We start from the raw sequence: 23,930 nt of genomic DNA on the forward strand, positions 1-23,930 counted from the left end.
TTCACTTGGCATCACGTTTTAAGACTGCACACCATCAATTACTTGAGCACAGACAGGGCTAGACAGCCCCATCCAGCTTCAAGGCACTGCTGCTACACAGATGTTATGGAAAAAACCACAAGGGAACTCCTCTTCTTCCTGTCCCAAACACACCCAAGAATCCCTGTAACTTTTGGAGAACTTGAGAGAAATGTTGGGATTGCCTTATACATGACACAGTTTGCTACGGGCTACTCATACACAGCGAAGACTGTTTGCCCACACAAACACCTTAAGAGGCGATTTGCAGAAAAGCATCCTACAAGCACAAACCACTCTCCTGTCTGCACTGAGGAGATTTGGTTCACACATGAAGGAGCCCTGAAGACACACAGCCAGAATGGCTGTGCCCAAACAGACCCTTTCTGTCCTCTGACAGAGGCCAAAGGATCTGCAAGGACAACTGACGTGCTTGTCACTCCTCCATGGGGAGTAGCAGCTGTTACTTTAGCACATTAACATATAATCCTCCCAATTTCAGCTTAAAGCCTGCAAATAAGATCTTGTGAGTCATTCAGCAAATTCTGCTGGGGAACTAGGACAGCTGGAGGGAGCAGGAACCAATCCCACCACCTGATTTCCATCTTTCTCTGCAAGGCTTAGACATCTCTTTACCTTCTTTCCAGAAAAGTACTCACACAATCTTCCTAGACCTTGGATGTATTTTACCTGCCAATTCTCCCCCTGGAGAGGGAAGGAAAGGCTACTCATGTCACCTCACAGAACTGAGGCACAGAGACCAAGATTGCTGCTCTTGGGAGTACTCACATTTGCCTCTGGCCACGATGAAGTATCTTTTATTTTCTGGAAGGAGCTGGAGCTATTCAAAAAAGCTTCTCTAACCCAGCTCCCTATTGAATAGTCAGAAGTAATTTCAAACAACTATCAGCACCCTGAACAGAGTTAGGGGCATTGACCAGACTGACCAGACTTGGGAAAAGTCGGGAAAAAAAAGAGGTATGCAAAACCCTCTGCATCCTTCTGCTTGGGGATGACAAGTGGCCTGGAGATCCACATCCTCTCTACCACCCTATGCCTTAAAGGCCTAAGCTGTCTCTTCCAAAAGTCCTGATTCTCACAAAAACTCTTGGTCCCACAGTCTCCCCTGTAAGTTTCCCCAAGCAGCTCCTTCCTTCTGCCTCCCACCAAGCAGCCTGCCATTGCACATTTACAGCCAAAGTTAACACAAGCTTGAATTCCTGGCTAGGAACACAGAAGCAGCAAACTCCTAGAAAAAAATCAAAGGGGAACACGTCATTGCTAGCATCAAAGATGGAGCTTGCCAGGGTTCCTCGAGGTTATTTGTCTTGCTGCCTGCTCCCAGGAAAGCTGATGCAAAGCAGCCAATCCATCCCCGCCATCCACCACACTCCCCTGAAACGCCCACCAGGAAGTTGGGCAAGAGATGCTGCTTGAACATCCAGTGCTGCTCCCAGGCTGGCCAGCCACAATGCCTGTGGTTCCTTAGGAGTAGGGAACAAGCAGCAAGAGACACTGCACAGGCCAAGAGCAAAGTGCCACCATCTCGGGACTTCCTCTTGAACAAAGAGCAAGGACTCAATCATAGTAACATAACTTTAATCAGGCTTTATCAGTGACTGAGTGCCACCAAGAATGCTATCTGAGCACCCCAGATAAAAACTGCATATGCAAGCAAGGGACTATCAGGACACAAAATGAACCAGAGCTCAGTGTCAATGAAACCAGCTGGACTGTGCTGCAAGCCAAGGAGGTATTCCACATTTTTCTCTGCTACAAGTAAAGTCAGAATGTGGCCTACTGGTTTCCTCTCCTCAAAATCTTTAAAAACTTACAGGGATTTTGTGTGTAAACTAGAAAAGGTATAATGTCAGCTGAAGAACTTGCTGCTGCTACAGACAGCCTGAGCCAAGAAGCCAAGGGATTTCTAGCAGGTCAGCACAGAAGAACCAATCAGCTGAAGCTCCACCCTGAGCAAACCTCTGATTTTCTTACCATCCCAAGGGAGTTTTTTGGAGGGCAGGTTATTTTAAATTTTTTTTTTTTTTAATTGCAGCTTACCTTAATGCTTGAACAAGGCACTTGGGTATGCTTGAGACAGCAGGCCTGACCATGCTGGTGGAGGGCTTTAACATAAATTCAATCATTAACCACAGAACTTTAAGAGCTGATTTGCTACTGCCCATCTGTCAAAAGTTACCATGCCCAAGCTGGGAAACATAACATACAGTCCTGACACAAAGTCCAGCAGTTTCACTTAAACTGCTAGTGAAGATGAACTTCACTGAGGTTTAACATCAAAGCAGTCATGAGGACTCAAGCCCTCAGTGGTAGGTATCTGAATAGACACCTGCATGGAGGAGTTTATTTATAGAAACAGCTGCACTGTTCAGCCTCCTAGGATATTGCCAGGTTATTGCTTTATATGCCAGAGAACAGAACTTTTCCTCCTACTCATGCACCAGTGCTTCCAACGCAAAAGCTGTGCAGTGCCTGAGTCAGCTGTACTTACCTCTGTACATGCCAAAGTAGCCTTCCGACCGAATTGTTTTAATGAGGCAGTCAGACCTGCAAACAGAACAGAGGGAGATGAACCACAGGACCTCAAAGGTGGGTGAGTGCAGAGAAAAACAAGGCAAATTTATCGGAGTGGTTTCCATTTACATTCTGTCAGCAAAACCCTCAGCTGAGATGGGAACTGCGTCAGCCTCTGAATGTGCCGTTGTTGAGACCTGAGTCCAATTTCAACCCCTAATTCACAGGGGCTTTGAAACCCCTGGCTCACTCTGCACACGCTATCTGCTTTCCAGAAACACAAAAGGGAAAAGTGTCACTGCAAGGTCTGTTTATGCAGGGTCCCCTGTGGCAAATGCACATAAGATGCTCTAACAAGCAGATCCCTGTGTACACATTTTTAAATCCAGCTCTGGAAGGGAAATAAGGGGGGGTCAAACCCTCCCCATGCTGACTTGTTTGACTTACTCCATGAAATTTGACACAAGGCACACAAACACGAGATGACCTGAACACTCAGTCATCTGTGGCCTCCCATGCAGATTAAAGCATGCACTTTTAACACATCAAGTCCCACAGCAGGCAGCAAGCACTCAGGCTCTTGCCCTGAAGAGAGCGCGGCAGGGTACCGTGCTCCAAGGGGAAAACTGTCACCTTCCTCACTGCAAACACATTTACTACAAATGGGAAAACCCTGCAGAGCACTGGAATGGCTCAAAGGTTTTTGAAGGCACAGATACACACACTTAGCAAATCCAAAGTCACGTTTCAGGAAGGCTGCACAGATTCCCTGGCAGAGTTTCCCTCTCTGGACCACACTGCACGAAGCTGGGATGCTGCCTTTAGGGTCTTTAGGAAGAGGCAGGTATTTACTGTAGCCATAGAGAAAGGGAGAGGTGCACATGCATGTATGTGTACATAACTTAAGGAATAAAAGGCTCTTTTAAGCAGTAATAAGAGAAGTATGGCTAATGAAAACAAGAATACATTTTTAAGAGATTTGGCAACACAAGGAGTAAACTTCTCAGATCAGCAGTAGTGGTGAGGTGGAGAAGGAAATACAGAACTTCCTTGAGGGCTTTATGGCCCTGCCTGGGTCAAGGCTGTTTTAAAGTTATTTGGGAGAAGCCCATCCTGTATTACTGCCAGTTATGGCAAAGAGTTTCCCCTCTGCTGGGACTCCCTCAATCCTTTGGCATCTCATCCTTCACACACTCCACCCCAGCCCCTGCAACTTGCACAGACTCATCTCCTCCTTCTGAGCAGCCCTTCCAACATATCTGCAAGCCCCAGAAATTTTTGTGCACCTTTCTCCTATCCCTCCCATGAAGTTCTCACACTGCAGTGCTGGAGGGAACACATTTTTCCTGAGCAAGCGATGCTGCTTTGAACAAGCCGCAGCAAGGAGAGAAGTGAGAAGAGCTGCTCCCACCATATTCACACAGCCCTGCTGCATCAGGATAGAGCTTACGTGTCACTTAAAGCCCCTCAAGCTGCAGCAGAACAAATGCAGCCAAGGTCACATCCAGTTTTCTTCTCTCCCTGGAAATAGGGAGACAACAGCCAATTAAAATGATACATAACATACCTGGGGCAGCACAGCCCAAAAGCCAAGCTCTCTCCAGCCCTCAAAAGTGTCTTTGTCTTTTTCAAGCGAAAGGTTCCCCTGATGTCAAAGATCTCTTCAGCCAAGCAGAAGTAAGGCATACTATCTTAGCCAACATTTTAAAGGAACTTGCTGCCGTCCTGGGTGTTCAGCAGACACCAGGTAATTGGTGTAATCAGGAAATCTAGTATTGATGAGCGCACACCATTTCCAGAAAAATAAGCCCCTGTAGCAGGGGAAACTTTCTTAATAAAGCTCAACCCCTCCCGTTCTTAGAAGCAGCCAGTTCAAATACACAGGGTAAATCTTATGTACTCCTTAACAGCTCCTCACCTCACAGCAATTCCTGGCTATGGAGCTGACTTACATTTGACTGCTGGAGGTTAAAAGCCTCTCTCCTACTGGGCTCCCTTCCAGGCATGAGACATCCTGGCAGGCAGCCCTAAGGGGTGCCTACAAATTCTTCAACCTGCCCAAACCCTTGCTGCTGTCACATGTCAGGTCAGGAGCATAAGTGATCCTCAAGGAGGTGAAGCAATCTACAGCAGAAGTAGGACACAAAAAAAGGGGATGCAAAGCAAGATGGATGGCCACAGGCCACATCCTGCCAACAAGCCAGGGCACACTGACAGTGCAGGGAGCAGAGAGCACAGGAACTGTCAAGGGAAGCACCAGAGCCTACAGCCTAAGCTAACATCATCAGCTAGAACAAGAAGGCACAGAGACTAAAGCTGCCAGCATAGAGAGCATTTCCTTCCTATTCCCCCTCTGCCTCAAATTCTCCTTCTCAGGTAAAAGGAAAAGATGGTGTGGAGAAGCAGGGATCAGGTTACAGTAGCTCTAAACAAAGCGGTAGGAGGACAGGACATGCCTCATCAGTCCCAGTCCCTTCTTCCCCTCAATATCACCAATTCTGCAAAACTAAGGCCTGCCTCTGGTTCCCAGGATAAAGCACCTTGTGCTGAGTGTGGTACACATTCCCACAGCAGATATGCAGCTCTAAACACTCAACACAAACTCCAAGTGAATTTGGTGGCCTGGGTACACTCATGCCTTCTTTTCCTACAGGTGCGGTACCTGGGGTTTTTTGGACACAGGATGACACAGGTCTAACTACAGCATATGTCCACATGCAATGATCTAAACTGGGAATGAGTGACTGCTTCCTCTTTTTAAAACTGACACAGCAAAGGAAGGATCTCCAATATCAGAACAATGGAAACAGAAGAGAGGCAGAAATTCCCTCAGGCACCTGATTAGCTCAGCAGACTCCTTGTGTTCAGAATCAGCTGACTGGGATTCCTTGTGTTTTGGTTCTGAGCCCAGGCAGCCCAAACAGATGTGCCCTCTGCAGAGAACTCCTCTGCTCAGCTCATCAGCCTCAAGAGCTGCTCTATTTGCTTTATCTGCTCTAGCACAGCTTGGCTCCAGACTGTCCCCTGGCTCTCCTGAGGACAGCCCAGTTCCTAGAGATGCTGAGCTCACCTGAAAGAGGCAACAAAGCGGAAGGACTCCCCGTGGAAAGCCCCGAGGGATGGTGCCCATGTGGGCAGTACTCACAGGCTGCTGTACATCCGTTGACCATTCTGCTGGTTCTGCAGGCGAGTTTTTGCCAGGTCAATGGGAAATACACAGGTGACCCCGATCAGCCCAGCTATCCCTCCATTGATCAGCTTGGCAGGTAAACTGTAAGGGGATGAGACAGAGGAACAGAAATCTTAGCACTGGGTAATACCAGGGAAGGGAAAGAGGAAAGAGCTGAGCTCTTTTGCGTGACCAGAGTTAATGCACTGCTGTGAGACAAGGCTGTCCCCCCCAGCACAAAGGAAGATCTTCCACAAAGCAAAGCTTGGTTCCTGCTGTGTATATGAGGAGGCAGAGAAAGCAGCACATACCATCAGGACAAACACTGATGAGTGGAGTGGAGCCAAACACCTAACCCACACATAACTACACACATTACTACTACCCAACTACACACATTACATTACAGGAGCAGGAAAAAGTCCTGTTGCCCAGGACCTGGAGATTTCTGTTGTCCCTAGAGGAGAAAAGACTGACTGCTGGACCATCTACTATGTGGACAGCCTTCAGTTAGGGCCCGATGGTATCCGAGCCAGCAGGTTTACTGACAAACGCCTTCCTACAGCACAATTGGACCCACAGCTAACGAGAGGTTCGTGACACATCAGCTGCTACCATCATGTGGGAATGGGCTCAGCAGAAGCACTCAGCTGGCAGCCACGGAGCAGATGGCCACAGCCACGGGAAACTGCTTCCAGACCCACTGCCCAGGGCCAGGGGAACACACACAAAGCAGCAGCCTGGTGAAACCGCCGGGCTGGCCGCCCGCACGGCCGCAGATGCGGAGCCGTCAGCTCGTACCTCTGGGGGAAATGAAAACCTGGCTCGCTGCACGTGCTTCTGAATCACGGGGCTTTTTCTACTCCCCTTTGTGCTCCCACTGAGAATTCTTCCAAGTGGCATCAGCTAAACATGGGTTCGCAGCAAATTCAATTAAGAAAAATGTCCTGCACTTTCATGCTCAATAAACCACTGCACACAGAGACAAAGCCTGTTTGAGTCAGCTCCCTCCAGTAAAGCACAGGATATGGCTCCCTGAACACAGATGTGTCAGATATTACACTGGTGGCTGACAGCAGCCCTAAACTGCAGCTGGGTGAGCCTGCTGGGGGAACCGGCACACTGCCTTCCATGACAGTAACTTGCTGCTCTGGATGGGGGGACAGACTGCATTACCCTCTGGAAGCAGCAGTGCTGAGGCTGGCTGAGGCATGGTGGGGTGAAGCCCTGCAAACATCTTCCCCCAACAGCACTCCAGAGCACTCTGCATCAAGGGGCAAATGCAGAGAGAATCAATAAGCGGCCATGCTTGAGGGAAAGGCAGGATATGGAGACTCAAGGTTTCAACTTGAAGGGTCCCTGAGGGAAATGACAAATGAAGGCTGGAAAAAATATAGAAGACGTTGTCCACAAGTGCTGAGCATGGTCTTGACACGTCAGGACTGACATACTGACACACCTTGACACCTCTGCTGTCCTGCACCCAAAGCTCTTTCCTCCTCAACACCTGACACAACACACACACAGCTCCCGGGCTTGCACAGCTGGAATAAGAAGTGCCAAGGATAGGCAGACAGATCTGAGCTCAGCCTACAGCTCCAAACTAGACAGTGCTGACTGAGATTAAATCAGCACAGCAGTACAAGAAGGCAGGCCCAAATCAGTGCACAAGCTCAATGCAGAGCCAGGTTTTTAGATCTCACCAGCTCCAGACTGTTGCCTCAGGGATCTTTGTGCCACACTCTGAGAATGGAATAGATTTGCCTGCAAACTTCTACACTCAACTTGTTCTCAGGACATGGGAAAATTTCAAACAATAAGCATCACTTCATTGTGCTCTCCTTATTTAACCCACAGTCACACTGAAGGAGGAGGTTAGAGACCAGATAAGTGTGCCAAGATGGAGACACCATGGAAAAGGAAGGTGTTTGAAGACAGGATCACCTCAGCCTCCCCAAATTCAGCTCTGAAGTCACTGTTGGCAGGTCACAGAGGCACAACCAGTGGCCCCCTTCCAGCCTCAGCACTGTCATCACTTCTCTAAGTGTCCCTGAAACACCTGGGACAAGCAAACACTTGCCTTTCTCAATCTGTTCCAACAGTGAAATCATCACAGGGTTTATATCAGGTGGGACTGAGACACAGACACAAAGGTCCTGCCTGTTGCTACTGCAAGTGCAAGAGATGCCCCAATTACAGCCCAGACCCCAGCAGTAAAGGGGAACAGTCTGACGTGCCTGGGCAAGCCAAAATTTTGAGGCTGCAGACAGCCTCTCCCTCTGCTTGTGGGGGAAAAACTCTTGCTCAATACTCCCATCACACCTGAATCTAAGCATCCAGATTTCCCTATGAACACTGCAGGGGGAAACTAGTATGGATGGACTATGGGGCAGTATCCAGCAAGACACCGAGATCAAGCTCCACATGCGCTGCTGCGGAAATGCAGTGCCCTTGATCTCACCTTTCAGCAAACCACTGCTCTTGATTTTAGTTTTCTGCTATCAATCTTGTTCTACTAAGGGGTGACAGAAACAAATCTCCTTGATTTGGCTGCCTGTGACCACTGCACACATGTGGTCCCATTGACTGAAGAGACGACCAGAGCAGGAGAGGTGAGAGATCTGAGGCACAGAGAGGAACACGAGACAAAGACCATTGCACCTGAATCAAAAGCTTTTTTCCCCTGTGACTGAGTCATCCCACTTCACATGTCAGTGCTTTATGCTCTCTCAAGGGATAAGAATCCACTGTGCCTGGTCTCTCTGTCCTATTTAGCTTCTGCACAGCTACTGCCTCTCACTACCTACGTGTGAAATGGGGACAATGCAGGCTAGCATGCAAATTAAGCCATTTGCTCAGTTTAATACAAGAAGGAATACAAATGCATCCCAGTTCTCCTCTTCTAGTGCTCCTCCTCAGCCCTTTTAACTAGTCCCTGTTGCCAGCAAGCTCCTGCTCACACTGCCAAGAGCGCACTGGAGGAGCCAGGGCACATCTTGTAGGACATGTCTCTTCTTGTAGGACATGTCTCCTCTTTCTTCAAAATACCAAGCTTCAAACAGTCACAGATGTCTGATCATTTTGCTTTGCTGAGGTTATCAGGAACATAGACCTGCCAGGCTCCATGGAGGTGAATCTCAGCATGCCCTTCATGGGCGTGTTGGAAGAGTTCCAAGTGCTTTCCAAATTGGGTAGCGGATGATGGCCAAATCTAGGCACACAAACACTCCACAATGCCGCATTTTTATCAGCACAGCTCAGGACTGTTTACATTTGCCCAAGACAGGCGTACAGGAAGATATCCTAATCATGGCACACACTAAGAAGGGGCAGCTCTCTTGCCTGTAGCATTCAGACACTGCCAAGTCCTCTCCCTCTGTCACCATGTTTCATTCATCCACCTACCCCACTTGTTCTGAGCTGGAACCTGGAAAAGTAGATGTTAGAAAAGCAATATGAAAAACCCCACAGGAATCCCATAGCATGCAGGAGTCAGCTGTGGCAACTTCAAAAGCAGCAAAAAGTTAAACCTACATGGAGGACTGTGCAGATCCACCTGACACAGCTCTTAGGAAGCAATGGGTAGAACTGTGTCCTTCCAGGAGATGAATCCCAGTTCATTTCCAGAGAAGACTCAAATCCAGCCTTTACCAGAACCAATACTTTTAAGTTTCCACTGTGCACATAAGTGTCATTAATCATTGTTGGTACTTCATGTTCCTGCTACCACTCAAGCCTTGACTGTCTGTAGAGTAAGAGCAGAAGGCTACATGGACTTTGCCATTGTAAGTACTGCATACTGGGCAAGGACCTGGCTTTGCTCCCTTGATGCCAGCAGCTGAAGTCAGCAGGTCAGGATGACCTTTGAAAGAAGAAACAAAAAGGAATGGACTCATGCAGGGTGGAAAGCAGAGGGTAGGAAGAAAAAGGCAATGAGAAAAAAGAACTGAAGAAAGCAGAGATGTGACAACATGGCAGAGACAGAAAGTAAGAGAAGGTTCAAAAAAAAGCAGGTAAGAAAGGAGAAGAGAAAGAATCAAAACTGTTTAAGGCTGGAAGGAAGAGATGATCAGGTGATTTCCTCCAATCTCCTGGATCCAAAACAAAAATAAGTTTGAAAGATTTTAAAAGAAAAACCTAAAGCACAAATTTAAAAAAAATTTAAAAGTTACCTGATCTGTTTATCAGCCATTTAATTCAAAATTGATCTTGTTAAGAAATGAATCTGCTCCTTCAAATAGTTCTTTTCCAGTCACTTCTTTCTCACTTCAGTTTCTTCCTAAGAAAGAACAGAAAGACACCAAGAACACAAAGTTGAGACACTTATACTCTTCTTAAAGCTCAGGGCCAACTTGGCAGGCAGGCTCTAGGGTTAGGACAGCTGAGGGACAAGTGACTTAAGGGAGCACCTGATCTCCTCAAAGAGGAGACTGAGCTCCAGAGGGAGCCTTATAAATGTATGTGCATAAATATAAATACACAAGGACATATGGAGGGAAGAGTTGCCAGGGTCATCAGGTTCTAGCAGCATGCGAGGAAGGACAGCAGCCAGGCAGGGCACAAGCTCTGCCCAGCAGCCAGGACAGCCGTGTCTGTCACTTCTCTCAAACTTCAGAGAGCACTTCACACCATACCATGTGTGTCCCCAACCCCCTGCATGTCCACCCAACCAGCCCAAGATAGTCAAGTGTCATCACAAGACTCTTTCAGCACTTCCCTTCAACACATGCTGTGTCCAAAGCACAGCCTTCAAAAAACTGCTCTTCCAGAGGTTACTATCCTTCCCCTATTTCCAAGCTTAAACAGACAGTCCATGTTCAGTCTTGTGCCAACATTGTCTGTTCAGCAATGCCTCTCCCTCCCCAAGCTACTGATGCCACGTTGCCCTTTGGACCATTTCTTTCAGCTCAGTGCCAGACTGCAGGAACCAGTTCTCTCTAAGACTCTTCATTGTTACTGTTTAATGAGAGCTGTTAGAAATCACCACACAAAGAAATCTGGACACCAGAGAAAATTTCAGAAGTGGCCACAACTTTCAGCTTTCTGGAGATGTCTTCATCTCCTGACCTCCAACCTGGGAATCAGATGCCCTATGCTTTCTACAGGCATCTCAGCAGTATCCAGCCAACTTCCTTCCTCTTCCCTTTCACCTGCTGGATGAAACCTGGCTGCTGAGCCAGAGCAAAGGAGGTACCTTTGCCCTTAGCCTCTGGAATGAAATTTGCTCCTTTACTGCAGATTTCCTAAACCACACAGAATCTCATGTCCAACAGAGTGGCTTACAGGCTGACATTTCTGCTCTGGAGATACCTCTGGCTCCCAGTGCATTCCTGAGAATAAAAGGTCCCTGAAAGCGTGAAGAGCTAGTGATGGTGGTGCAAACAGGTATGGGAAGGAGTTCAGGTCCCCCTCCTGTTATATCAAGTGTCAAGGATAGGACAGCATGAAACCATTTGTACAGTCCCACTTTTGGACAACATCAGACTGAAACTGCTTTTTCTGCAGCCCCACATTCAACTAGAGCTGTGAGAGACCAGCACATGGAGCTCCCTAAGGAAAGGCACTCCTCAAAGCACTGCAAACCAACCTCAGCCACTGCATTATGCTATTATACCTTCTGTGAGCCCTCTTCAGACAGTTCACCTGATCTCAACTGATCTGCAGCTGCAGACCTTAAAAAGCTCCAGATAGCTAAGTCTACACTTTCCAAGTGAAAATCACTTACACCCTTCATTTACATGTGCTATCATGTGCATGTCCACAAGAGTAGCTTGCTTTAGGTTAATCTAATTTTCTATCAAATTAGCTGGAATAAGACAAAAATATAAAAATATACGAAGACCAGTAGCTGAAAGACTGTAACCTTGTCATAAACAAGCTGTGAATCATGGAAACTCACTTGATAATTTCTACACCCTCAATAAACTTGTGTTTATTGAGACAGGCCTGACAAAATACATGCACCAAGTGATCCTGATAGCCTGCTCCAAGCTCTGGCAAAATGTCCCCCTTGTTGCCTCTGCTGCACCCTTCCATGCAGAGGGGCATTCGAGAGGACAGGGATTCACCACAAAAGGCAACAGCAAGAAAAGCCAGCAATGCTGCCAATACTCACCACAGCCAGGTAGCCAGAAGAGTGAGAGACCAAGATGGACACACAAATACATCACAGGGCTGTTTCTTACCTGCTGACACAAGTAGGGCAGTGGAGTCCCTCTGCACCAAGAGGGACTTGGAACAGCTGAGTTTAGTTCCCTCTGGCCTTTTTCTCTTTTGACTTTAGCTCCTCACCTGCCCAAGCCTCTGCAGCTGTCCAATCCAGCTGGAAAACTGCTGCTGCTTCCCACCAGGGAACAGATGCTCCTGCTGCAGCTGCACAGCAACACAGGATGAAAACAACCTTCCTGGGTTTAAAACTGGGCAAAGGTACAGGTTTCCTTGGTGCTGGCTGTACCAGCAAATACCAGGACTAGTATCATCGCCCCTAACAAAAGCCACTCAACTCGCGGACGAGCGACGGGAAGCGAACAATGTGATCATTTTACAGCAGACACCAGCACTTGATAACTGTTTAAACAGCACCTGGCACAGCAGAGGCCTGAATGTCTGTGGCCAGGGGATTTTAATGAATTAAGGGATTTTAATGCAATGAAGTGGAAAGCTTATTTGAGCTCTGTTTGTTTAAACAGAGCTCCAACCAATGATCATTTGCAAAACAAACCCTAAGTCACCCCAAGCTCTATCTGACCACTTTTCAGTAATCTACAGAACTCCCTGAGTCCCTTAAAAGAGGGTGAATAATGAAGCCCCCAGAGGCCTGGTCAGGGAGTTTCTCAGCTGAACCAGACCCCAGTTGCTTCCAGGGCAGGAAAATAACTGCTACCGTTCTGCAGTCTAAGAGGGGGAAAAACAGACTGGGAAGAGAATGCCAGGAATTCTATAGGACATTTAAAAAACAAATCCAGAACAAACAACGTTATACATTTAACCTAGAAAGGAAAGAGATTAAATGAAGACCTAAGTACATCTTCCCAGGAACACAGTGTTCTCAGGAGCCAAAAACTGCACATAAAAGCAGGCAAGTATCTGCAACCAGGCAGGGTGTAGCTCCAAGGCTTTCTGTGGGAAAAGTGTCAGGGAGCAGGGTTTGCATCTTCCTAAGAAATCTGCCATCAGGACCTGCATTGGGGCAGCAGACAAGCCAGCACCAAAAAGGTGATGATGCCTCAGAAAGCCTTTGTGTGGCTAAACTTCAGGACAATGGTACTGCTGGAACTGGGAACCTGCACAGTAAAAGGAGCTGAGGCAGTGGGAGGAAACTGGCAGTAGGTGAAACAAGAGTCAGAGAGCCACCTGAAAGCCAAAGAGGCTGAGCAACCTTCATGGCAGTGGATCCGAAACTCAACATCCCATAATTAACAGAGTGAGAACAGCATGGGAGTATTTCCTTCCTAGAGTGCTGTTAACACAGCTAGGCATGGATTAATGACCCATTACTTGCACACCAGGACATCCCTTTTACATTTATTAAAATGATCAGGCAAATTAGTTTCAGAGCCACACGCACACCGAAGCGGTGCGAATGGCCCGAAGCCCATGCTGACACATAAATAACCCAGGAACCTCCTCAATCCTGCCTTTCCCTTTTCTCACCTCCCAAAGGTCAGCTCCAGACAGTGACAGAGTAGCCACACTAGAAGTACCACAATGCAATCTGGACAACTCTGGAGGTATCTGGTCCTCACAGCCTAAGCCATTGGAGAAGTAGAGCTATTTTTCTCCCCTGCCTTGCCACACATCTCCCACACAAATTAGACAATGAGGCTTTCTCCAGGAAGGTCAACCTTTGTATCTGCTCTCCTCATCCTACGGGGCATGGGGCTGAACTTTCAACCTTCAGTTTTTGCCTTATCACCTGAAGGAAAAGTGCTTACTAGAGCATCACAGCCCAGTGTGAGGCATGGAGGGGAGCACACAGACCTCACCATGTCTCACTGATGCATCACACCAGGAAGCTTGGATTGGAGATACAGGTACCCAACATCTCCACAAGGCAGGACATCACAGGAGAAGAAACAGGTTAAACTTACCCACACCTCTCTGACCTTTCTCATTGCATTTATGCCATCATACTGCCCTGTAGATGCGGTTGCCACCGCTACCCCCAGATGCCCCTGCTCTGCACCCAGTCTGAGCCGAGTGCAGCACCCTCCTTGTCCCGTTCTGCCCCTGACAGGCTGCCAGAGCCACAGCTGGTATCCTCCAAGTCAGCTGTGGGCTTCCAGTCCACCAGCTCCCCTAGTCCTGCCAGCAGCAACCCCACCCCTTCCAGAGGCCAGCTCCTCACTTCTGCCCTCTGCCAGCACTCCCATTCCCAGATTCCCTTCCCAGCAGCCCTGGTGCAGCTGAGCACATCATCTTAGGCTCAGACTGCTGCACATGCTGATTAATCTGAGCATACACAGGCTGCCAGTTTGACAGAAAACCTTTAGCAAATGTCAGCTGGTGCCGTGGCCGAAGAAAGCAGATCTGTCTTTTCCCTACACCCAAATGTGTTCCCATCCCTGATTTCAGGCCAGCACAAATATTTGTGCTGGGCAGACAGACAGGAATGAGATAGACCTGGAGGCCAGCACATGCTAGAGCTGTCACTGAAAGCCAACTTCCAAACTACAACCTTGACTTTAGAATAAACAGCAGGAGGGGAAGTCAGGACTCCCACCCACATATTTCTATTTCTCTTGAGAGTAGACAAACTCAAAGCCCCAGTGAGAGAAGCTGATATCAAGAAGCAGGACTCAGAAGGTGAGCAGAAGCAAAGCTGTGCCGACATCCACTGTGTCAAAGGACACAGCCACACAATCATTCACAGTCAGGGATGGCAGGGGAAGCAATCAGCAATGAGTACCTGCTGGGAGGGCAGAAATCCCCTGGGATCAGCACACTTTCTTTCATAGCACAAATGCATCTGAAGGTGTGGACACTGTCAAATTTCGTTAATGATTGGAGCAAAGCTGTCATCACAATAAGGTTTAAGGAGTGCAAAATAAAACTACAAGTATTTCCTGAGAGAAGCTGCTTTCTAGATGCATGACAGGCACAAAGTACACAAGGGAGCTGGCACCAGGTAATGTCACCTGGGGAGAAGCTGTCAACTTGCCTGCTCTTGCCTGTTCAGGACATTTTGGGACAGAGGGGTTGAAGAAAATAGGTGACAGCTTAATCTGCTGCCTGCTTGCCTTTAGGCCCTTGAAAGCAGGGACTGCCATGAATTCCTTTGCAGGACCTGGCAAGGCATTAGTCCTCAAGAAAACAAAGCAGCTCTCAAACACACTGCTAAATACTCCCCACCATCACAGAGTGTCACCTCTCCGGCTGCAGTGGAGACAGCATGGCCCCCCCTTCACACCATCCTGCCAGAATGAAGACAGAAGCCCCGTGGCTGCACATGCAAACTCACCTGTCTCGTGGTCAGCAGCCAGCTGTACCTGCACCACACTGGGCTGTGAAAGCACCAAGCCAAAGGCAATCTTCCCCTTGCCTCAGGAGATAAAAGGCCAAAGTACCAGCAGGGAGGTGCCATGCCAGCCGCCTGCACCATTGGCCACTCACACCCTCTGGGGACAGGCTCAGTGCCAAAGCGTCCACTCAGCTGGCAAGGCACGGGATACAGAGCCTCAGCATGCAGTGCACTCCTTCCCGACAGCAGTCCCTTCCCATCCTCCACAACTGACCTCTGTCTTGTGCAGCTTCCCTCAGGCTGGTTGGGATGGGTGTCCCCCCTCCACCTCCTCCTATCACTGACACAACAGTCAGGCTGTCACCCTTGCAAAACTGCAGGCAAACTTTGCCTCCATATGCAGCTCCACTCTCCCTGCACACTGGGGAGCCTTAACTTCATGCTCAGAGACCTCATGATGAGAGAATGCCTCAGAACATCTCCCGTGTTACACAATGGAACAGGTGAGTTCCCTGGCTGAGGGCATGCTGTAGAGGTGTTTGGCTTTGCAGCTGCAGGTGGTGGCAGTGTAGATTTACCTGAATGCCCACAGAGGGGAAAAAAAGGAACAAGACTCTCAATTAGCATTGAGGACTCTTGAGCTCACATTTCAGTTCCATCACTAACTTGCCCTTCACCTACAGAAGGATTTCGAGCCACAGTTGGCAGCCTGAGGAACACTCTGTGCCTCTGACAACATTCCAGCTTACAAACACACAAGCCTCGAACAAAAACAGTCCAACATCTCAGCAGACATCCTTACTAACCACATCCAAACCAGCACAGTCACCCATAATGTTGCAACAAAAGAGGATTTACAACAGGGAAGTGTCACAAGGGACAATCCTGCAAGCCCCTGGACTCCAGCAATATCCTATATTCTGATACTGTACACACACTGTTGCAACTATCCACCAGGATTTACTTGAGACTACAGGAGATTCACACAACAGTAGTCAAGATTTGCCTACTGCCCTCAGTCACCAGGGTCACTTGCTTGCAAAGCACAGGAGTTACCAAAGACCTCAGACTGCTCCTGGCAACTGCCCCTCTGTCTGCCTGCTCTCAGCCACACTAGGAAAAGCCAGCACAACTGCTGACTCCAAAGCAAGGATTAAAGCGAGTGGAGCAGCAGATATCACTGAAAGCAAGGGGACAAAACAGCAGAGAACCAGGTGGGGAACTTCCTGCCTCCAGGCAGTAAGAGTAGGAGGAACACAGCCAGTTTTCCTACTCCCTCCCCTTTGGGCTCTCCATCCTGCTGGAAGCATAGATGGGTCCCCCACTCCCAGTACAGCATCATGCAACTTTCCCTTCTTTTGCTGAAAAATCTTTTGCAGTAAGTAAAGACAACAAGACAAGAAGCACCTGCTTCTCCTCACCTCTGTGAGAGCTAAGGCTTGGAGCAAGACCTCCAAAAGGCACTGTGAGCAGCAAGAGAAGTGCCTTCCTGATCTGGAGAGCTTCTCCAGGCCAAAAAACCAGCAATTTACTTAGATTAGAGCAGAAGCCATTTGCCCTATTGCTCAACAAAAGGAGTCCCATGGAGGCCTCTTCTTGCATCAGCATGACCCCTTTAACAGTGAGATGCCAAGCCATCTGCCAAGACAGAAAGACCTGGGGAACAGGCCTGCGCTGGTCTGGAACGAACACCAGTTATACCCTTCAACTTTGCATGTCTTGGTAACTGCCCTGGATCAAGAGACAGAAAGCTAACACCCATCTTGAAGCTGGGCACATATCAGTACTGCAGCACACCAAAGACCCAATGCCTGCCTGGGATCTGACATTTTAGGGGCTGCTCCGACCTTCAGTCAAGCAAAGTCCCTGTCCTGGAAGTTTTTCAACTGAGCTGCAAGATGGCATGAGTAAGGACAGCCCTTAGGAGAAGTGACTCACCCAGGGCTCACATGGGAAGTCTTGACATCAAAGACATTGGAGATGTTAGCTGAAGGAACCGGAGGGAAGGTTTCAGCAGGACAAATGAGCTTGCAGTCATCTTACTGAGAACACGTAGAGTCCTGCTCCACTGAAGACAACACATTAGAAAACTCTTAAGGCAGTATCTTCCCTCACAGGAGAGAGACAACAGGTCTAAAAGTGCTCACAGTACCCCTGGGAAGACTGAAGGGAGCAACAGAAACCCATGGGAGCTGCCAGTGCTCTTCCCACCTCAACTTGCCTCCTCTCAAAGTTCTCAAAATGGCAATTGGGTCAAGTCTCAAAAGACCTGGCTCTTCTGCTCTGCAGAAATGCCACAACAAGCATGCTGCCCTGCTGCCCTGACACTCGTCTGAACACTTACAACACAAGTAACAAGCCTCTAAATTTAGGACAACTGCTCATGCTCAAAGCAAACTGTCTTGGAGTAGGTGCCAGAGGGCTGAAAACCGTTTCCATGCATCTCATCATAAAATATTCAGTGATGTGGTCATACAAGGCCAGGGCATGGCCATAGCCCAGTATTTGCTTGAAAATAGTTGTGGATTTCAATCCTTGGTTTGTAGAAACCTGCAAGTCCCTCCACCAATTCAAAAGGACCTGTAAGAAGTAGCTACAGAATAGGTAATCCATACGCAAATACAATGAACTATGCATACACATATATATAAACTCCTACATAAAATGGTTCTTTAAATTAAGATTATAATGGGCTAGGTTATTCTGCAGCTGCAGAGCCAGCAGTAGAAGCACAAGCTAACAGAGAGACAGTAAAATGGCCTGCACATGATCACGTTGGTGTACAATAAAGTGCACCTTGGATGTTACTGGACAAATGTAAGTGGGTGCTTATTGCCAGTAATGCTCCTTTCCAAGTGCCACCTGAGAAATCACATAGTCACGTGTTGAACTGATGCAATTCTAAATATTTTTAAATCCACCTTCCTCTTGATCTGTTATCTGTACCAGGTTTTATGAAACTACAGCTTCAGACACGCAGCATTAGCTGGAGAGAGAAGACAACTTTGCTGAGCTTTTGGGAGTTTGGAAGATGGGAGAGAGCAAGGAGAATAGCACTCCTTTTCAATAATCTGTGGTGGCCAACAAAAAGGCAGAGCCAGCTGACACTGACAGACAGACCAACCCTTTGAACTGGAAGGACAAACCATGGAGAAACTAAATCATCCAAATCCTTCTCTTGGGTGCTCTGCTAAGAGGCTGAATAGAAAAGAGTTCCCCCCTCCCAGTTTAAAATAATCACCATGTACAAACCGATAATTAAAACCAACCAGCCCAGAAGCCCAAGGGGAAGTTAAGGGTTGGATTCTAGCTCACCCTGTAGGAATGAGGTAGAGCACTGAGCTGAGGTCCTGGGGCCTGAAAGGGACCATTCATTCCCCACCAGCAATGAAACCAGAGCTCTTGGCTCTCAGCTTTCTCTGCTGAAAGAAAGGGGTGCCAGTGACCCTGCTGGGAGGAATAAGCATCTTTTCAGGCCAAATTGCAGCAGTACCTCACCAGAGCAATGCTCACCCAACCACAGAGCTATTCCTGATGGATGCCTTAAAGTGTGTAGTCCTGGGATGGTGCTGGCTCGTTGTGGCCAACCCAGAGGCTGCAGAGGGGAAGGTCACTGACAGCTCAGGTCCTGTTGTGCCCACTGTGGACTCCTGACAGCCCTGTCCTGGGGCTAGCATGGAGCGTGGCTTGGTGAGCTGTTTGGCCATCTGCCACTGACTACTTCCTCCTGGATTGCTGGGAATCTTTTCTGCTCTCCTGGATTGCAGGGGATCTTTTCTGGTCTCTCTACCCCTGTCTACCAGCTCAGGGGGGCAGCTGCCCCAAGGATATTTAGCTTTACTGGTAAAGACTTAGATAAAGAAGATGTTAAGCACCTCAGTGTTTTCCTCAGCCTTCGTTGCTGTTCCCTCTGCATCCAATAAGGGATGGGGATTCTTTCTGGCCTTCTCTTTTGTTGTTAGCGTATTTATGAAAACACTTTTTATTACCTTTCACAGCACTGGCCAGATTGAGCTCTAGCTGAGCTTTTGCCTTTCTAGTTTTCTCTCTACATGACCTAACAGTCTTCTTGAGTCACCTGCCTCTTCTTTCAAAAGTCACAAATCCTTTTTTGTCCCCTTCAGTTCCTGCAAAAGCTCCCTATTCTACTAGGCCAGTCTTCTTTCCCACTGGCTCATCTTTTGGCAGATAGGGACATCCTGCATCTTTAAAATTTCCTTCTTAATCAGGTCTAGGGGGCAGCAGCCCCGCTAGGCTTTCTGACCAGCTGTGTCAGAAGTTATCTTCCACACAGCCCAGGAATCTGCTAGACTGCCTTCTCTCTGTGGTGTCGAGCTTCCAGCAGATATCCAACAAGTCTCCCACAAGAACAAGGGCTGGCGATCGTGAAGCAGTTGCTTCTAGACTATTTCATCTGTCTCTTCATCCTGGTTGGGTGGTCTGTAACATACTTCCCCCAGGGTGTCTACCTGCTTAGCCTTCCCCCTGATCCTCACCCACAGACACTCAAGCTTACCACAACCCTTGAGTTCTCAGCAGTCAAAACACTCCCTAACAGACAGTCACTGCCTCTCCTTCCTTGACTGTCCCTTCTGAAGAGCATATCCACTGCAGCAATCCAGTCATGGCAGTGATCCCACCACGTTTCCATGATGGTGCCTACGTCATAGCTTTCCTGCTGCCACGCTCCCTCACAGCTTCTTGTGCACCTCCTCGCTGGCAGAGCGTGGGAAACTGCAAAGTCCTTGATTTGGAGTGAGCAGTACTTAGCAGCAACTAAGATATCAGCGTCTTATCAATATTGTTCTCATATTAAATTCAAAACACAGCACTGTACCAGCTACTAGGAAGATTAACTCCATGCCAGACAAAGCCACAAGACTGGCTAAAAAAGCTGTCTTGGAAAAAGCCTCCTATCTTAGTGTGTACCAAGCATTCCACAGCTTTGAGCCAGCATGAGCTAAGCAGTGTCCCTTCCTGCCCGTGAAACAAAGGAAAAAGGAGGAGGGGAGGGAAATCATCATCTCTGTGCAGTATCTGAGGTACCCCAGCAAGATCCTCACCCATTGCATCTCCTAACCCCACACATCACTCATAGTGGCTCATTAAAACACTGAGCTCTCCTGAGAACAGGCTCTAAGAAAGTAGAAATTAAATTTATCTGCTTCAATCTGCTGCAGCAAGACTTATGTGCACCCCTGGTCACTCCATGGAGATCTCAGACTTGTTTTCCTTCTGCGCCTCCCAGGAGGTCCAGGTTCTCAGCAGAGATGCAAGCCGGAAGAACTCTGCTGGAGCCTGGGGACTTGGTCTCCTGCCAGATGCAGCAAGAGGATACATTATTACAAGTACATACACGCTTTGGTCCTCTTTCATCAGGGTTTCTGTCCCTTTGACTGTAACAACTTCATCTTTTCAATGATGCCCCTGCACAGGCTCATGATGCCCCAGAACAGTCAAGGCCTTGCAAGCCCAAGCTTACCAGGCAGAAACAGCAAACAGGCAAAATAAGAAGAGGGAGTAGGAGCAGGCGGGACACCTGCATCTCACTCTGTTACTTGTAGAAAACCTGACCAAAACACTGCAAGCACATCAATAGCTTTCCAGTAGCATTCTTCCTGCTCCTCCAAGCTTATGCTCACCACAAAGAGCATGACCTGTGATTACTGAAGAAGGGGGAAGAAGAGAAGAAATGAAGGAAATCTCCTGTGCAAGCACAGTGGTCTTGGCTGAAAAAAGCCCCCAAAATGCTTAACTCACTAGTTTTAGAATCAGTGTGGGACTTTACTATCCCACATGCAGAACTACTGGAACAGACCTACATGTCACCACCCTGGACTCACAGACTGCATCATTCCAGACTGGTGGAGCACAAACCATAACCTGCAGCTTCTGTGAAAAAAGGGAGCAAAAAAAAACCCCAAACAACAAAACCAAAACAAATCCCTCAAACACCTGGTGGCAAACATCCTGGCAGTATTCCATGGGACCTAGCTAAATGCTGTGTGGCAAGACCCAGAACAGTAAAAGGAACCAAGGACCACAGTGCTGCAGCAAATGAAATTACTTACAACTATTTTTGTCCTTTTGCAAGAACTTTGCTCTTTTGCAGTCTCAAATATGAGCAGTGCCAGAATACACTAGCCACTTCCTCTGCCTCAAAATCACCAAGGGGAAATAGGGTAGACAGTGAAGCAAAATTACTAGCAGTACCTAGCATATAACCTGATTGGAGCAGAGTTCAAGCGTGGGTCGCTTAAGTTTATTTCTGTAAATTTCCGCCTCCTAGTCTGTGTCATATTTCGCTGATTCATTCTACAAATCCTTTTCTACTGACAGCGTAGAGCATAGGAAATATCCAGGGCTGGCTGTTTAGTAAACCTGCACTGAAAGTTCCCTTCCATCTACTGCGCCTGCTGCTAATTCCCTTCACAGCTCTGCTCATTAACAAAAAATACAACACAATAAAAGAGAACCGCACACATACACAACTCGCCCAAATTTCCTCCATGCTGGCTGGTCCTGAGTCAGCACCATGATTAACTGTTGCCATGCATTGAGGAGGACACGGTTATTAAATTAATAGGGCTGCTTAACCTGGCTACAAATATACATAAGTTCTTTGTGCCTTAGTGAGCTAATAAGGCATGTGCTAATTACATTAATTCAAACAAGCCCAGCATGCCCTGAGGGCAAAGGGAGAGAAGGGTGCAGCAAACCCAGGCTCTTTCATAACAGCTGTGAGAGAGTGGAAAGCACTTGCCTTGACACAGCTTTTGGAGAAGCACAGGAGCGCTGCGGCTGGCACCCTACGGCTCACTCAGCCCAGCTGTTGCCTGGTTCATCTGCAAAATCCCGGCTCATTCCCCCAGCCCTTGGTGCAGTGACAGACACAGGGTCCTCTTCCGAAGGGCCAGCTTGTCTCTTCCTATCTCTGTGGTCCAGAGCACATCACAAGCCTTGGGATGATGCCCTGTTGCTTTGGGACTGTGAGCCTGGGACCCTGCTGGCAGCCCCTTTCCCACAGCACCACATGGCACCAGCAGCCTCAAGCCCTGGAGCAGCACCAAGGGCTGCAAGTCACCCATCATCCAGCCTTGTGATGCTCCTCATACAGTCCCATCTCCTCTCCATCCCCAAAGTCAGCCACAACAGCTCAGCCAGACAGGCAGCATGCAGAGTCTGCAGTGGGACCTCAACCAAGTTAGGCAATCCCAACACACTCCCTAAACCTATCTGGCAATGGAGGCATGCAGAAGAAGAGACAGCTGCACCTCCCATGTCAAAATGGCAACAGAGCCTTCGCAAAGAGAACAGGCTGAAGCAGGGAGAAGCAACAGGACATCAGGAAAGAGACACACAATCCCAGCAAGGTTCAGATATGCTCAGAGAGGAGCATCCCACCTCTCCAGCCCAAGGATAACAGATCCCTAACCTCTGTCAGCCCTGGAGAGGAAGGCTCAGCATCAGCTGTGTTCACACTGAGGTGTCTGCTAGGAACTGTCACCACTTCCTGGCATGCAAGGGAAGGAAAGGAAGTGAAGAGGAAATTGGTCATATTTCTCGGCACATCCAAGGACACATGCTCACCAAGTATTTTCTGAAGGATGTGCTGTTCCTGTAAGCACTAGGGAACTGTGCTGGAGCAAAACAAAGGTATTGGGTTCCCTCCCTCCCCCTTCCCACTTCTTTCTATACTGCATGCATCTGGCGGTACACAGGGCCATCCCTACCAGATGTGAAAAGCCACCACCTTCCTCTGGCTGCTATGCTATGTGAATTTTAGGTGTTATAAAGGCATGATGCATCAAAGGTCTCTCAACATGAAAGAGAGAATCTACAACCAGGCACCAACCAGGTGAGAGCCAGTGCTGTGGAAGGGCAGCACAACCATTTTTTCTGCACAAAGAGGCACTGGTACAGGCTCGATGCAGTCTTGACAGTGTGTTGGCAGAGAAGGTGTAAAGATTTTCATGAAGGGAACAGTACCACGGATTTTTAGCCCCTGGAAAATGCCACATGATTTACTTTCCCAGCAGAGACTGTGGTTACTCAACCACTTGTCCAGCCTAACTTCAGACTACCGCTCTTCCTTTCCCCAGCAATTCAAAGAACTCATTTCGGACCAGGCCTATTCCCAGGTCATGTGTAGCTATGAACACACAAATGCTTGTGTTGACATAAGCAGAGAGAGGCAGGAGAGGAAGCAGGGCTGTTCCTCTTGGCAGTGGCCTGCAGCAGTCTGCTGAGTGCACTGATAAAGTAAACCAATACACAACAATAAAACAGAACAAGAATCCCTCCAGGGAAGCCTGGGAGATGAGAGCCTCTGGGCCCTTAACAAAATTATTTTAAAGGCCTAGTAACCCAGAGCCCTGTGGGTCTGTATGTCAGCTGATAGCTGTCACTCAAGAGTCCCAAAGAGAGACTGTTGGGCCTAGCTGGAACTGCAAAGCATCCCACAAACCCCACATCCTGTCCCTGTAGCAAACTCACAGTGCACCGAGAGCATCAGCCACTGGCATGGGAACCAATGCTAAAATATCGCAGGTTAATGAAACAGGACCTCAGGATGTGAAAGGATGGATCCTTCCTGCATCACCCTTTGGAGCCAGGAACTAGGCTCCACCTAAGGCAAGGTGACAGAGAAACACAAGCAGGAGGCACTACGTAAGCATGCCCACACTGATGTACAGGCTGCAAGCTCAGCTACCTGCTAGAGCCAAGGCTGTATTTCAGGTGCCTTTT

General features: G+C 48.3%; 1 protein-coding gene across 3 annotated transcripts in view; it reads right to left on the bottom strand.

Moving 5' to 3' along the window:
• Window positions 1-23,930, bottom strand: part of SLC25A22 (solute carrier family 25 member 22) — a 49,470-nt gene that overhangs the window by 16,719 nt on the left and 8,821 nt on the right. For 2 of the 3 annotated variants that reach the window (XM_033063094.1, XM_033063095.1), the window contains exons 2-4: window positions 9,895-10,001; window positions 5,699-5,824; window positions 2,531-2,586 (exon numbers count right to left, since the gene is read on the bottom strand). In XM_033063094.1, coding sequence (XP_032918985.1) covers window positions 2,531-2,586; window positions 5,699-5,824; window positions 9,895-9,914 — 202 coding nt within the window. In that variant the 5' untranslated portion in view covers window positions 9,915-10,001. Of the gene's footprint in view, window positions 1-2,530; window positions 2,587-4,003; window positions 4,023-5,698; window positions 5,825-9,894; window positions 10,002-23,930 lie in introns of those variants that run through there. The other variant, XM_033063096.1, reaches the window with a different exon arrangement.

This window comes from Catharus ustulatus, chromosome 6 (genome assembly GCF_009819885.2).
Source record: "Catharus ustulatus isolate bCatUst1 chromosome 6, bCatUst1.pri.v2, whole genome shotgun sequence".
NCBI classification, from domain to species: domain Eukaryota; kingdom Metazoa; phylum Chordata; class Aves; order Passeriformes; family Turdidae; genus Catharus; species Catharus ustulatus.